This window comes from Protopterus annectens, chromosome 12.part0 (assembly GCF_019279795.1).
Source record: "Protopterus annectens isolate FY-2018-M chromosome 12.part0, PAN1.0, whole genome shotgun sequence".
Classification (NCBI taxonomy): domain Eukaryota; kingdom Metazoa; phylum Chordata; order Ceratodontiformes; family Protopteridae; genus Protopterus; species Protopterus annectens.
In genome coordinates this window covers 965,523,460-965,540,210 of record NC_056746.1, presented here as the reverse complement: position 1 = coordinate 965,540,210, position 16,751 = coordinate 965,523,460, and the positions used below count along the sequence as shown (strand labels likewise).

At 37.0% G+C, this 16,751-nt stretch overlaps 1 protein-coding gene across 1 annotated transcript in view; it reads right to left on the bottom strand.

Annotated features, from left to right (window-relative positions):
* Window positions 1–2,455: 2,455 nt before the first annotated feature.
* The window catches only part of LOC122816236 (osteoclast stimulatory transmembrane protein), a 161,314-nt gene continuing 147,018 nt past the window's right edge, over window positions 2,456–16,751 (bottom strand). Inside the window, exon 5 of the mRNA XM_044088979.1 lies at window positions 2,456–2,886. Coding sequence (XP_043944914.1) covers window positions 2,557–2,886 — 330 coding nt within the window. The 3' untranslated portion in view covers window positions 2,456–2,556. The remainder of the gene's footprint in view (window positions 2,887–16,751) is intronic.

The window sequence follows — 16,751 nt, the reverse complement described above, 5'->3', positions numbered from 1 at the left end:
GATCGCCTACAAATGACACTAAAATCTAAGCCAATTATTGAAGTAAAACATCTTTTGCTCATATTGCGGCATAAATCGTGGAGAAGATAGAATGACGCACAATGCAAGGTTCATACCTGCCTGGAATACATAGTATGAGAAGTGTATCATATCTGTCTTCATATAGTCTCAAGTCATTGACACCCACATGTGCTATGACAGAGTCATACCAGTAATTCTTGTTCAAGGACTTGAATGAGCATGGGATGTGATGGATCCTGGCACTAGACAGACACTTAACCATGCTCTAATGTTGCTCAGTCTAGTAAGAAGTACATCTGTATGTCTTATAATAGAATCTGTATAACTACAATGTTTTGTTTAGTGGATCCCTGCCTTAGGAGCTTAGCATCCATGTCTCTGAGACTACTTGTTCTCTGTGAGGTGGTAGACTCAATCTGTGTACAGTGTTGTCGGGGTGCCTTGTGCCTGTCTTGTGTTTTGGAGGTCTTTGAGGATTAGCTAAGTTAATCTTTAGAACCTCAGCATGTGAAGGATTATGTGCAGTATGATGGTCACAGTGAAGTGTGGTGTGTGGTGCACTGCTGACGATCCTGATGTCTGAGTTATCTGTGTGTGAGATTTTAGCCTCCAGTGTCATTATATTTGTACATTTCTCACACACTATGTTATGCTCTTCATTCAATCTCATTCTCATTGAAACTGAAGGTATACACTGAACACACTTAAAGTGGTTTAACACCTTTAATAAAAAATTCACACATCAGCAAAACAGCAGCGGTAGTAAAGAAAGTGTTCCTGGTTGATTACCTTTGATGTAATTTCCAATTGCAATCTTTCAAAATGCTTCCTCTAAACTGAATTGGAGAAGGCTTTCAGAACTAAAAGCATTGTACTCAGTTTATTTTTGCAATGTATATTAGCATTTGCATAGGTTCATAGGTTCATAGGTAGGTACTAGGCTATCTGCCTGAGGGCATTTATAAGCCTAGCCAGAGTCTGTCAGCTTTCGCCTCCCCATTGATTAATTAACTGAGCCTCTGTCAAGCAGAGCCAATGAAGTGATCCCAGGGGTGTATTTTCTGTTACCCATCCACTCGTCAAGGTTTCTCTTGAAGAGTGTTAGTGAGGGGCTCTGCCTAATGTAGATAGGAATTTTGTTCCAAAGCATGGGCAGTCTCTGTGACAGGAATCTATCCCTCCAGCATGTTCTATTTATTGTTGTGGTGAGGTTTAGCTCACTAGAGCGCGTGGCTTGCAGTGCTTGGATTTCTTTAGGTGGAGCATGTCCATCAATTCTGAGTTGGACATTGCTTTGTAAGTCAGGCAGAGATCACCGCTGAGTAAGCGATATGCCATTAAGTACAGCCGGAGTTTTTTCAGTTGGGCTGCATAGGACATATGTTTGAGGCCAGTAATCCTCTTGGTGAGCTAATATTGTGGTCTTTCCAGCTGTTGGAAGTGTCTTGTGAGGTACATCCCAAATGGGGCATTGTACTCTATGATGGGTCTGATGAGTGAAGAGTAGAGGGGTACTATAACCTCTTTATTTCTAGATGTGAACCCTTTAGTAATTAGATGGGCCAAATAGAAGGATTTCCTAAGTACTTTGGCAATATGATTGTCAAAGGAGAGATTACTATCTACCTGGATGCCCAGATCTCTTATTACCTCTTCTGTATTAAGGGGGCTGCCACCTATGTGGTAATTTGTGGGTGCTTTGTTTTTCACAAATGGGATGACTATGCAATTTTTGGCATTTAGCTTGAGGCCATGACTTTGACAGCAGGTGTCCTTCTCAGTAAGGCCTTTTTGGAGGATGTCCATGTCAGCCGGAGATAGCATAGCAAGGATATTCCTTTAACTGAAAGAAAAACTGTGACAAACAAAACCCAAATGCATGTCATAGCAAAAGCAACTGATGGATTTTGGCAAAACACTACACTAAGCAAAATTCAAATGCATAAAATGACAACAGCAACTAAGAATCTTATTTTGAAATAGAACTAACTGGGTGGAGTCATTTTTATCACGAGTGAAACAAGCCAAAAAAATAATTAGACCAGTCAATCATTAATGCAGAGATAAGAAGCAGAGGACTGAGGGAGCAAATTTGTTTTAGTAATGCTCAGTAGGAAATACACAAATACCAAATGTAGGCATCAATCCAAGATGAGTGGTGGAAAAATTCTTGCTCCAAAATTTATAAAGAAATGAGCAGAGTACTAAGCAAAATTTGTAACTCCAGTTACCTGCCTGTCCCATGGAGGGGATGAGGGGTGAAAACTTAATTCCATAGCAAATCATACCCAAGTCCTCTACACAAGTGTGCAGCAGTGAACAGTCCTGAGCAGACTTGCTGGCTCCATTTGTTTGTCTGACTAACAGCTACAGCTACTTGTGGTAGTCAGCAGTGTAGATCATGGAAGAAGGAACTTTAAGTGTCAATGATAGAAAGTTTAATACTTTTCACAGTGATACATATTTAGGGAGCAAAGGTGGAACTGAGTGAGACTTTAGTAAATTGTACATTTGTGAGCACACACTGCTTCTAGTTCAACTAATAGCAGCTATTGGCATTGGAGTCTGGTTCTCTGAGCTGTACTTAAGCAAAAGCCTTTGTTGAAGATAATATACTCTTTGTTCTTCTTGGTCTTCAAAAAATGAAGATGCAATTTTTCTACGCATACGATTTGCATAGGTTTCCAGAAATATTGTGAAATATGCACAGAAGCATATCAATCCAACTGCCACAATTACAGAAATATTTGGGGGTTTTGTATTGTCCATTCTGCAGTCATCAGACAGAAATATAAAGTCCCATGGGTAGTCTCTGTTAAATGATGAAATGGGAGTTGTAATGCATTTTACAACAGTGATTTCAGCCTGAAAAAAAAATAAAAAGTTGCTTTATACTTACATAAATGTCATCAGTTTTATACATTACTTACACATTCTTTATATGGCAATGTTTAATTGTATATAATGATTAATATTTAGTTCTGGCTCCTGGTCAATAGGTATTGTTATCTGTAGCATTCAGATAAGTGTTAAATGTTTTCTTTAATTTCATTCTCAATTATCACATCAGTCCCTTTCAACCATAAGATGTAAGGTGCTTAAATGTTAATGAGCTAGCTACAGAAAGCTGGATGTCAAGTGGTACACATTTTTTACTGAGTGTTTACTCCGAATATAGACCTCATGGAGGTGAAACGTTAGCCACAGAATCTCTGCCATTTTTATTTGCCATTAAGGGACCACATGGCATCAAAAAGTAAAGAAATATTTGTACAACTAAAGAAATATGAAGAAATATATCTGCATGTACAAAGAAATAGATTTAAGTCATTATACTAGTTGTTTAATTATTGATTTAGGAGTACAGAAGCATCTTCTAATTCTTATTAAAAATTACGGGATTAGAATTACTAGAAATCTATTTTCCATACGGCAACTTCTCAGTAAACCAAAACTTTGGTTGAAGAAATTCAGTTTATTCCTTACTGCATGCAACTGGATTGACCAAGAAGCTTGGAAAGGTACATTGTATCACATTCCTGTATTTTTATAGGAACATACTTTAAAGGGAAGATGATCCTACTGAAATATAGAATATAAATGCTTATGTTACTGAGCTGTGAATTTGTTTTAAGAAGTTTGCCATTTTGTTTGTTATAAAGTTAATAATGATGTTATACAAGTGATCCATTCATCTAGGAAAATACCAGCAGCTCTCAGGAAGTGAAGACAGTCGGAATTAAAGCAAATAGAAAGTTTAATTTTCATTAAGAATCAATTAAAGCTAAAAGAATTAGTAAATAGCATGATATATGTTGTGAAGTTTTACATTTGCAGGGATATGCAATGCCTGAAAATGCTGATTGAAGTACAGTGTTACCCATTAGTTACAATTGAAACTATCATCTCAGCACTGTTAAATACCAAGTTCTTTTCTGGACTAGAAATCCTGGCTTTTTGCAGATAAAGCAACAAAAAAACTACAAAGTGTGCATATTTAATGTAGCATTAGGACATAAAGGTTTCCTAGACATCCACTGAGTACTTCTTCAGCATGAGAGGTATTCAAAAGAGCTGCTTCAATAGTAAGTGAAGGCTTAGAACATATTGTAGGTATAACTAATCATATACTAAGTATGGGGCCAGATCATGACACAAGTTTGATACATCTGATGAATACATTAAAGCAGCATCATTTAAAGTTAAATAACATTTGTAAAATAAGACATAAGTCTGAAATGTGAGAATCTTAACATTAGAAGGTCTGTGACCTATTACAAAAAAGTCAGAGCAGTTGTGAAATCCTAAAGGCAGAAAAATAGTAAATGATTTTGGGTTGTCTAGGAATCATGAAGTATCTTTGAAATTTTGCAATTAATTTGTTTAGATAATTATTCCTCAAAGACGCTTGTTAGTGCAAGCTGTAGGCTGGGAATGGAGTACTGAATGGGAAACAAGTTTTGAAATGTGCAAGAAACTAGTTGCAGATTTATTAACATTAAAACTATATGAATAAGTCAGTTGTATTAAAGTGGATACTGGTCAGAATGGTATAGAATAAAATAGATAAGATGTCAAATGTTCAAGAGTATTTACAGATATATGCTGATCTAGAGAATGAACTATTAGCAACAGTATATGTACATGAGAAATTCCATAAGTGTGACTGTAGTAAAGCATTTCAGGTGCAGAGACCAAAAATGTTGCAAAGGAAATTCAAAAAGTCTTTGTATAAGACATCTCTGAAATTGCAAAAGATGTTGCTTAATCCATAGAAGTAGACTCTGAAAGTAAGGAAAAGAATAAGCAAGTAACTCCATATGGGAGATGTGTTGCATAAAGCATTTTTGTCAGAGATGCATGACAAACTGCTATAAGAAGAAATATACATTCTATGAGTAATACTACAGTTACTAACAACAGTAGAAAAATGATTACAAAGATGTACTGACACTTATTTAGAAATGCAGTTATTGAAAAAAAATTACAAAAACACTGTCCTGAACAAAAATCATCACTAAGGAAATAAATTAACTGTATTTTTTTCTTTCAAAGAAGAAATCAGTTGTACCCAGGGCTGAATTTTCCAAAATTATCAAAATAATAGCCTACAAGATAATTGCTTGAGAAAAAAGAACAAAGACAGAGCAAAAGGTGTAATGTTCTTGCTCATATGGACAGTATCACAGACTTATGTAATCTGAATGAACAGTATGACACTCATATTCCTCAAGTGTACCTCATTAAGAGGAACATCCATCATTTGGGGTCATAAAAAGTTCATGTTCCTCAAAGTTCCACATTGAAAGGATCTATCACGTATTCAGTGTTAGGAATTTTTTTAACTGATATCCAGGGTAAATAGAACTGAATCATATTAATTCATTAAAAGATCTTTTTATAAGTGAAACCAGAATGTTTTAACCATCTTATGACCTTCCTAGTTGAAGCTATTAATAAGCCATTAGTATGTGTTCCAAATTTTGCCCATTTGTTCCACATTATGATGGCTAGTGTTACTCATTTTGGAGACGGAAGGTTGAGAGCTATGATAACATTAATCCTTTTGAAAATATGCTAGCACATAATGTTCCAGATTAAACATGGAGCTGAGTGTGCACAGATTTGATCCAGTTCGAAGACGCCATTCATCTTATATATGTGGTTTAGTTATTCCAATTTGACAGAAACACCAAGGTCAGATGTGATTAGTATTATAAAATCTATACTTTTTGAGATTGGGACACCTGATACTATCATATCTGAAAATAGTCTACAATACAAGTCAGACATTCAGAAGATTAGTGCATAAGTGAAAATTCAGATACATAAAATCTAGTTAACATTATTTGCAGTCCAATGGGCAATTGGAAAGAACTATCCATACAGTGAAAAATCTCATGTGATAAAACTGTAGCAAAAGCTATGAGGATTGCCAGTACACCATTTGAATATAGCAGTATTCCATTGCAGGAATTCATTCTTCCACCAGCTGAGCTGTTAATGGGCAGAAGGCTAAAAGAGAACTTGCCACTTCAGCTTCACTGACAATGTCTAAAAACTCAAAATAAAGAAAATGTTAAAAATACTTAAGAAGAGGCAGAAATATTGTAATAGAAACTGCTCAAGACTACCAGATTTAGAGGAGGGAGAACACAGTAAGAATATAAAAGTCATGTGAAGGTTCACAAACTGAAACTGAAGTGATTGGTAAAGATGTAATATAGCAGAATATGTCTAAACAAGGGGATCATATGGAGAGTGTAAATAGTCTTGTTCAATAATCAAGATGATGAAGACCATTGAAGGAACAAGACAGCTATATGAACTTTTCAAGAGTTAAAATAATTCAAAGAATTGAAAGTTGCAGTAATTTAAAATATATTTGTACATGCTTAGAATGTTGTTACATTGTAAACAGCCAAATGTATGGATAATACAGAGTTAAAATTAACTTTTAATTATTAAGTGTAATATAATGCATGCTACCTCCTAACTGTACAGTAATCAATGATGCCTCTCAGGGTGGGCATTATAAGAAAATAACAGGCTGCCCATGGTTGTTGTCAGTCCTGGCACCTATAATCTTGAGTCTCCACTAACTAATTACACCCTGGATGGAATTATTGCTTATTTTTGTTAACTTCCTAGTATTAGTGTTTGAATTATTTTTGTATGATGTTTTATGTACATTTGCATTTTTTTTTTCACAAAAAAGTAATAACCCAACATTTGACTGTGTACATACTTTTTATATGAGTTTTATTGTCCTGGCTGTATACTGTAAACACAGACTCCCCAGACACACATGAATTTATACAAATACAGATGTACACAAACACACACATATGCATGCACACTCATATATTCACACACACACACACACACACACACACACACACACACACACACACACACACACACACACACACACACACAAAGATCTGTGTTTATTCAGCTCACTGCCATATAAATTAAGCTTACTTGCTATAAAATGCTAAATAATATAACTAATACCACAGTCAAGCTTTTCAATTCTCACACTTCCAAAAACTCTGATAATCTTTACACACTAGGTAGATCAGGGCTAGTAAGCAAACTGTGCTGCATTCTAAAGTTGTATCTTAATATAGTAATAAACCAATGTAGCTTTCAGGAAAACAAGGAGGGATATGTCCTGTCCTTCAGGAACATGCTAATGCCTTGACTAAAGTAATCATTTTTTGCCATTGTTCTCTTATCACTGTAGAAATGATTACTAGTTAGATCTACGATTCTAAACAACTTCATAATATACATAAGCATTGAACTACTTCATTGGAACAGTATATTTATATATTATGATAATAAAACTACCCCAACTTCCTTCTTTCTGAAACACTTGCCATTTCATTTTTGTCCATGTCTAAGAAAGTGGGGCTGAGGACCAATCTTTGTTGTTTAACCTATTTCTGAAATGCTGCATCTATGCAGTGACACTAAAACAGAAAATGAAATCTTATTGATCAGAAAATGTATATTGATACAAACCCTGGTGTCCTAGTAACTTTTTAAGTGAATTGGAGTAATATTTAAAAATTGTTCCTGATTTTGAGCCTCTGTCCCTTCATTATTTTTGGCTTTGTGCAATATTACTGAACAAAGACATTGAGAGGTATACACAGCCAACATTGAGATTTTTAGTAGACATGCATTAAAAAAAACATACAGCATGCCTGTTGCTACAAATAAACAAATCATGACATCAGTGGAGTGAGCTCCACCAAATGGATTTTCATGTAAGGCAAAGCATACCAAGTACACCTATTATTACAGCATTTCTGGTGGATGGTCCATTATAATGTGTAGTTAGAACAAAGTTAATGATACATTTATCTGCTATTTTTAATTTATTTTTGTGTGTCTGCACGTGTGTGTGTGTATTTGACTTATTTATTTATTTATTAATTAATCAGCATTTATGGACTATTTCAGCCCAATGTTTTGTCATTTACCCAATATGCATTCAGTGTTTGGAAAGGCTGTTTTGTAAATATATATTTTCATTTTATTTTGTTTTACATTTGTTTACTGGGGTAGAACAGTGATCACAACTGACCATTTGCATATATTGCCCAGGTAAAATAATTCACAAAGAAGAAAAAAATGGAACAGAGAGGCAGTAAGTTGTATATATCAAAAACAAACAGAAAGTAACAATATAAGGCAAAAACTATACAGTAGCAATTAAATAATGTATCAAAAATTATGAAAGAAACTCACATTTTACAATTGTACATGCTTCTATTTCAGATTTACAATGTGGTGGAAATGAGAGTCAGAGCAGGGGTGGGTAGGGGAGATACAGTCAAGAGGTGTTAGTTGAGAGAGAGAATAATTCTGGAGACTGAGCGGCCCTTATGTGATGTGACCTGCTATTTGACAATGGCAGTTTGATTTGGTGTGGAGGAATTTATTTAAGATCAGCTCTGAAGATGGGGAAGGGGCATTGTAGTTCCTTTAGGTGAGGGGAGGGAATCCCCAAAATATAGGAACAAGGATGGAGAAAGAGTGGTTGGTACAGTGCAGTGTGCTTTGTGGGAGGTGGGGTAGAGGTTGCTTGGGAAGAAGCATTTGAGGTTGGTAGTGTGTGTGTGTGTCTAGTATAAAGTTTAGCAGCTAGTACTTGAAAAGTGTTAGGTTGGAAAAGTGTGAAGATGAGAGAGCCTAGTAGCAAGTGTACTCTGTGCTGCACTGGATGCCATTTGGTGTTTTTAAGGGTGAAGCAGTAATGCTCATGGGGGGCGGGTTAGTGATGAAGCAACAGATTTTGTTTTTGATAGTCTTTAGTGTGGAGGGTTTTTTTTCTTAGAAGCTGTGGCTATTATGGGTAGTCCACATTCAGTTTTGGCCAAAAGGTCAAAAGGACTTGGCTGGTTTGGATAGATAGGATGAGATTTTTCTGGCCCGTAAGTGACGTGAGTTAACTTTTGCCCTTGATTTCTTAATATGGGTATGGAATGTTAGTGATTAGTCTAGCCGCAGACTGAGGCATTTGAAGGGGTTAATTGTTTCTATTGATGTGCCACAGACAGTAGTGATATTGAGTGACATGGGTGATTTTTTACGTTTTTGGGTGGTGCTAAACAGCATACTTTTTAAGTATTAGTTTGTGGTTAATGAGCCAGGAATTGAGGGAGTTACATTTTTTTTACAGTTGTAGTTCCACTGCAGAGTGATTGTGGCTAGACTTTAAGATTTCCATGTCATCAGAGTAGAGGAAGAGTTGTAGATTAGGAAGGTCATGAGATAGTTTATTAATGAAAGATGAGAACTTTGGAGTACTCCCATTGACAGAGATGTGGGCTGAAAGGAGAAACAGCCTAATTCATCTTTGAAGTATCTGTTCAACAAAAAGTATTGGAACCAGGTGATGGATGTGTTACTAACCAGTGTTCTGAAGACAGAGAGCAGGAAGAGTTGGTGGCTGATTATGTCAAAGGCTTTTATGAAGTCCTTACAACTGTCAAGTTACTTTTGTCCATGTTGAGAAGAATGTTGTCAGTTCGGCATGGAAGTGCTGCCATTGTACTATGGCCTGTCCAGAATCCATGTTGTTTTATGGTTAGGAGGTGGCATTGCTGAATATAGCTTGAGAGTTGGATATAAACTATTTTTTCTAGCACATTGCCAAGAGTGAATACAGTGGAAATACAGTAAAAGTATGAGTTGTTTAAGGTGATACACCACATACCCACACACACACACACACACACACACACACACACACACACACACACACACACACACACACATATACATACACACACACACACTCAGGTATAATACTACCCCACTGTAGCATCCCACTAGTGCTATTCCCCAGTATAATACTTTTTCCTTACCTTTTCTTGGTCAACCAGCACTCATACAAATGCCACTAACTGATCCATCAGTTTATAATATTTTGTAGCCCTAAATATCCACCTCCCCCATCTGTCATTCACCCATATCACCTGTAATAAATGTCTTAAGAAATGTATTTGTCAATTTTTATTGGTGAACAGCACTTCTGATTATGAAATACTGGTTTCATAGCCCGGAGATTGACAACTAATACCCACCAGTGGTCCTACCAATTTGAATGCAGATCCTTTTGTTAACTAATTAATCATATGCATTTAGTGCATTAATATAACTTAAAAATGTCTGTAATACTGTAATATTGTAACAGAGTTATCTGAAAAAATTCAGAGGATGGGATAAAAGTACTAACTCAGATGGATAAATAATAAACCACGTGGCCAAGTTACCACCTTATAACTGATTACTATGTTTCCATGTTTTGTAAACTGTTCAGAACCTAAGCTGTTTACATAAGCCAAGGGATGTTTCTGTAACTTAAATGCATGTAAAGATATATTCCATCATAAGTGCTAAACCTAATCTAACCCTACCCCATTGTCCCTAACTCCAACCCTATATTCACATTAGGAAAACTCCTTTTTGTGACACTACTGCTATTCAGACACTATATATATATATATATATATATATATATATATATATATATATATATATATATATATTAAAAAGAGCATTACATTGTAGAGTAGATATTAACTAGCTACAGGAAGTAAAGTTGCATGTTATGTGCTACATTTGCTCTAGAGATTTCACTCTGAATATAGATGTCAGGGAGGTCAAGTTTACATCAGCAATGTTTCTTATTTACTCACTATACAGACACAACATAAACCTTTAATTTACATGTATATAATGCACAAATTCATTGACTCTAGCATCTAACTCTGCTGGTTAGAAATGAAAGGTGAGTGTAGTGAATCAAAACTTTAAAGGGATGAACTTGAAATACTAGTGAACCATGGTGTGCAAACAGAATGTATGCAAAAAATAAACTAAGTCATGCACTCAACTCTTCCTGTTGTGGATGCATTTGAGTGTTGGGGGTATTGCCTGCACACATAAGTGCCAGAAGCTGTTGAAGACTGGGGGGACGGAGGGCAAGAGGGGCACACACACATACACACACACACACACACACACATATATATATATATATATATATATATATATATATATATATATATATATATATATATATATATATATATATATCTGGGTTCCATACCCTAGATCAAATTTTCACTCATTTGAAATAGTGCATGGAATGCTAACTGCAGTGAAAGTGCACTTAATCGAAAGTGCACTTACGCGAAGTTCAGTACAACGAACAGATGTTGTACTGAACTTCCGTGCAGTACTCACGGACCTTAGGGTTAGGGCACTGGTCATATTAAGGGGATAGCCCATAGGGCTATCCCCTTACCATGACCCATGCCCTAACCATAAGGTCCGTGATGACTGCAGCGCAGTGAAGGACATTTCAATGTCCTCCACTATGGAGCGATAGTCATGAACCTTAGGGTTAGGGCATGGGTTAAGGTAAGGGGATAGCTTTACTAACTATCCCCTTACCCTAACCCATGCCCTAACCCTAAGGTCCATGACTATCACACCATAGTGGAGGACATAGCTTGTTTTTATGTCCTTCACTGTGCTGCGGTGTTTTCGGTGAAGTGCACTTGTGCAAAAATTCACTTTCGTTAAAGTGAACTTTCACAGAAGTGAGGCTTCCTATTACAAGTTTGAAGTAGTGAACTTTCATTCTTGTAATAGGAATCCATACATATGTATATATATATATATATATATATATATATATATATATATATATACACACACACACACACACACACACACACACACACACACACACACACACACACACAAGGCACGGGGAACTGACTTTGCACAATGCCCAAATGCAAGTCTTATCACAGCAGGATAAAAGACTTTTGCACAGTTAATCCCTCGGGCCAGTCAGTTGAAAGTACGATAAGGCTTCTACCAGAAGTTTCCAACTTGCATGGATTGAATTCTTTGGAAATAAGTTCACTAACCCTGAAATGTTCAACAAAATGCAAACAAAAGTGCACAACACCGAAAAACTTTGCATAGCTACTACCATATTATAATACACTGCTCTCTTCTCACACTGCATTCTTTCAGAAATGCCCCCAAACCAAGAATCGGCAAGCTGCAATTAATATCCAAACATAGTTATAGGATCAAGGGTTCACAGAATTATAGGAGGTTACTATGCTAATGGCTGTAGGACCTTTACCAGGCAAGCCATGTTATACCCATGTTCCCACAGGCCATTTTCCTTTTGCCTAGACTTCTGGGAAATAGATTCCAAATAGTAAAGGGTTCAGCATAAATCTATAAACCCATGTAGTAATACCATAAATACTCAAGAAATAACTGATAAATGAAAACTATAATATGCTGTGGGGTTAAATCCCTCCAAAGACTACTTCAGTAGTTTCCCATGTATGCACAGCCACCAACATGAAACAGTTCCCCTAATAACCAAAAGCAAATGCATCAAAATGAATCATTTCCCAAGGTTTCCTTAAGCAGTTTGTCGATGTATGCAAACACACCAAAATGAAACATTTTCCCAAATGACCTATTCAACAGCCTCTCCATGTATGCATGAAAGGAGCAAATGACATCAAAATCAATAATTTCTCTAAGGTTCACTTAACTACGTTTCCATGTATGCACAAGCACAAAAATACATTTTCTCCAATGACTTCTTCAGCAGTCTGTTTGTATGCATAGTAAGCACAAAATTACATCAGAATTTATAATTCCCACAAAGGATCCTTGTGTACTTTATCCATGTATGCACAAGCACCAAAAATGAAACATTTCTCCTAACAACCCTCTCAGAAGTCTCTCCATGTATGTACAAGCACTAGCAATTGATATCAAAATTAATCATTTCCCCCAAGGTTCCCTTAATTACTTTTCCATGCATGCACAACACAAAAATTTAACATTTTCCCCAAAGACCCCTTCACTATTTTTGTATGTATGCACAAGCACTGAAATGAAAAAGTTTCCATTCCCCAACGACCTCTTCACACTGACTGCCTTAGACCCAAAACCCTCACCCAGTGCCTTACCCACCAGTTACCAAAGTCCAAAAAAAAAAAAAAAAACAGAAGATAAAATTGATAAATAAAATACTGTCTGCAACTGCCTGCAATATTACATTAATATATTTAATTAACATACCACCACCAGGGCACTGACAGCAATGGACTTGGACTTCAATTCACAAACTCTTTAAAGCAAACAACAAAGTTCAGTTCACTCACGTTAGTCTCGATTGATTTAGGAGGGAAGGAGGTCTGGATTATATACCAGTAGAAAAAGCACGGGAGCCCAGCCTTAAGGTCAAAGAACACAACAAATTTAACTGGCATTTTTTTTTTTTTACACCTGTGACCTGCCACTGAACCTGGCCTGATCAGACTGAACTATTAAGTTAGGCAGGGAGGAGGCAGACCAATGCACCTGCTTAGTGCAGTATAGATATAGCCCAGTCCTGGAATTTGAAGTTGAACCCTCCACACAAGTGGAAGTTAGTCAAGGAAGCCAGCAGCAGAGGCAGAACACAACAGTGCGAGCTATAAGATCCTGATGATGGGAAGGTGATCGCGGAGTCGCCGGAGTGTTAAATGTAAATTCCCACTCCCAGTCCAGGAACTTGAAGTTGAAGTTAACCCTGGCAGCCACACAAGTGGAAGTCAGTCAAGGAAGCCAGCAGGCAGCAGCAGAGGCAGAGAGCAACAGTTTCTCCCTCATGTTTTTTTTTAATTATTTGTGTTTGTTAACTGCCAACTGGGGAGGAGCACTGATCACTGACAGATACGGACTTCACTTTTTTCTGATTGAGCTCAGTTTGCTTGCTGTCTGGTTAAGTGATTTACTTAAGAGACTAGACAGTCATGCACTTATGGCAAACAAAAATCATCAAGCACATGATGATGGCAAGGCTGCGATCTCGGAGTCGCCGGAGTTTGTGTAAGTAACTTGGCTGCAAAAGTGGAGGGGCACCCCTTCCCCCTCGCTCTATGGTTCTAGCACCCTTGCCTGCACATCAATCCCACTGATCTTTGCCCTGGAGCCCCTGGCTGTGAGTTCTCTCCTTCTATGTCACATTAGCCAAAAAGATCATGAACTTACCCTCACCCCAAATCCCTGATCTTCCCAGGCATATGAACTGCTGTCTGTAACTATTTGGTTATCAATGGATCCTATCCTCTTGCAACTCAGTAATATAAATCTCAGATAGCCAACAATTGAGAACAATGTCTGTTACTGACTGCAGTGAATGAGTTGACAAATGATTGTGTGTATGTGTGTGTGTGTGTGTCTGTGTGTGTCTGTGTTTGTGTGCAATCTCATAGACATACATATTAATTTCTGCTGTGAGATTCCAGCCGTTGAGGCCTAGCTTCTATGTGTAGGTTCTTCTTCATATTGGACACATTGTTTCTGTCATGCATGACAGTGTTGTACGGGAACATGACTAATGATAACTCAGTGAATCAAGATTTACTGGATCAGCTTCTGAATTTGTCAGCTTATCAAAAAACTACCTCCCAGAAAATACATCACCTATTCTGAGGTGCTACACCTTCAGGGTTGGTTACAGTTAGCTCAGGAGGAGTGGAAGTTTCTCACTTACATGGAAGGGGGTCATTAGGTTCTCCCTTGCTCAGAAAAGTTTCCATTGAAACACAGTTCATTGAAATAGATTTGGTGAACTATGTTTTTATCATCTGCTGGGAATTCATGTTGCACTCTACTACTGTATGAATGCATGCATATATTAAGTTTTTATAGTCACTAGAGTTTTCATAAAGATTATCAAACAAGTTAGAAGAAAGTGTGAAACATTGTATTTATCTCAGATTACCAAAACTGTATTTGTATTTTTAAAAACTGCTTTCATAGTATCCATATTTAAAAAATGTTCAGATCGTATATACTTTCAATATACGTATACATAGTCTGTAAAATGGTGATGTGGAAGCATATCTTTGTATGATAATGCAGTTTTCAGGAAGACCTAGATATTTTGCTGTCCAGCCCACCTCCTACACAGACTATACAGAGGCTGGTATATCAGCAGAGTGAAACCCCTCTACTGAACAGTAGTCCAGCACAACAAAGCCAAGGATATCAAACCCTAAAATGGTCATTAGTAGCTCTGTGAACAAAGAATACTTTGAAAGGAAACAAAAAAGCACACTCTTATATGGAGAGCAAACTCCTCACTCTTGTCTGTGGGGCTGTGATACCTGCACCCCCTACTAAATACATGCAGCTTCAGAGTCAGTGGCACTGTGGAATGGAGGGATGATGTCCTGACCCAGATGGTAAAGGAGCTCGTCAGGGAGGGTAGAGTAAGTGACTGACACTCATTTACCCATCTAGGGATAGGGCTGCTCTTTTCATAGTACTAAGTGCTAATGGAGCCTAGAAAAATGTATTAGAACACAATGGGAGAACCCACCTTATGGGCATCTAAGAAGTGCTCTGCATTAATGTAGGTGGAAGCACACAAATACGAAGTTGTTTTAGCACTGTGATTCCCCACTAAGGCAGATTAAGGGGCTATCTTTTCACGTTGTAGATTAAGGGGCAAAGCAGCCACTGGGATTAGGGATTAATAATGAGGAACGTGCTCTAGTTTCCTCCCACATTCCAAAGAAATGCAGTACTGTCAATTGGTCATAGGTGTGAGTGTGCATGTGAGTGTATAGTAAGAGCGAACAACCATGGTAGAGCTAGCTAACCAGTGGTGTGAACCTTAGCACTAGATGATTGTCACTGTTGAAATGACACCCCCACCCCATGCACAAAAATGAATAAAGGGGTTGTGGATGGATGGATGGATGGATGGATGGATGGATGGATGGATGGATGGATGGATGTGAAAGAAATCATCTTCCCTTTATAGCTGCTTGCACAATGTCTGGTTCCCTTGCTAGTTGTTGCCTCTACAGCTAGATTGTTACAGACAAAAGAACAAATTGGTTCTCATCTTAACACCTGAAGTGTCTAGGAGAGTGAATGGAAAATCAGATGGAAGGGTTTCAATGTTCACCAGATACAAGTAGAAAAAATTACCTAGAAAAGAAAACTCTGAAGTTATTTGCCTTGGGCAGCCCCCCATTGTAGCAACCTCAGACTATGAGGACACTCACCTGCACAATCACACATGCATTTATGTATATCAGCATAGAAAACCAAACTTGTTCACAGACAGCCATACACATGCAGTGCAATGCAACCCTTATACTCACTTTGGTACACGTAGCTTGTATATTACCAGCCCAGAAAAGTATTTTTGCTTATCATCAAAAGTAGTTTTCCATCACAAAGACTAAGGGGTACTTTTTCATTATCGGGGCAACACTTTCAATGCGATTGTTCAGCTGTAATCCAGTTACTTAACGTGTCTATTAACCACATATTTGTAAAAATTATTTGTTTTAATAATAAATTTAAAAAAATAGAAGTTATTTTTAAATTTTACACACATCTGGTTAACAGATGTGTTAAGGTACTAGATTACAGCTGAATGGTCGCGTTGAAAGTGTTGCCCTGATAAGTTACAAAGAGAGAAATTAAAAAATAAATACATCAAATTCGGATAACATGTTTTTTTTTTTTAAATAGTCATAATATGCTGAGATATATATAGATATATATATATATATATATATATATATATATATATATATATATATATATATATATACACACACACCACATCAATTGCATAAAAAGTAAAGACCTTT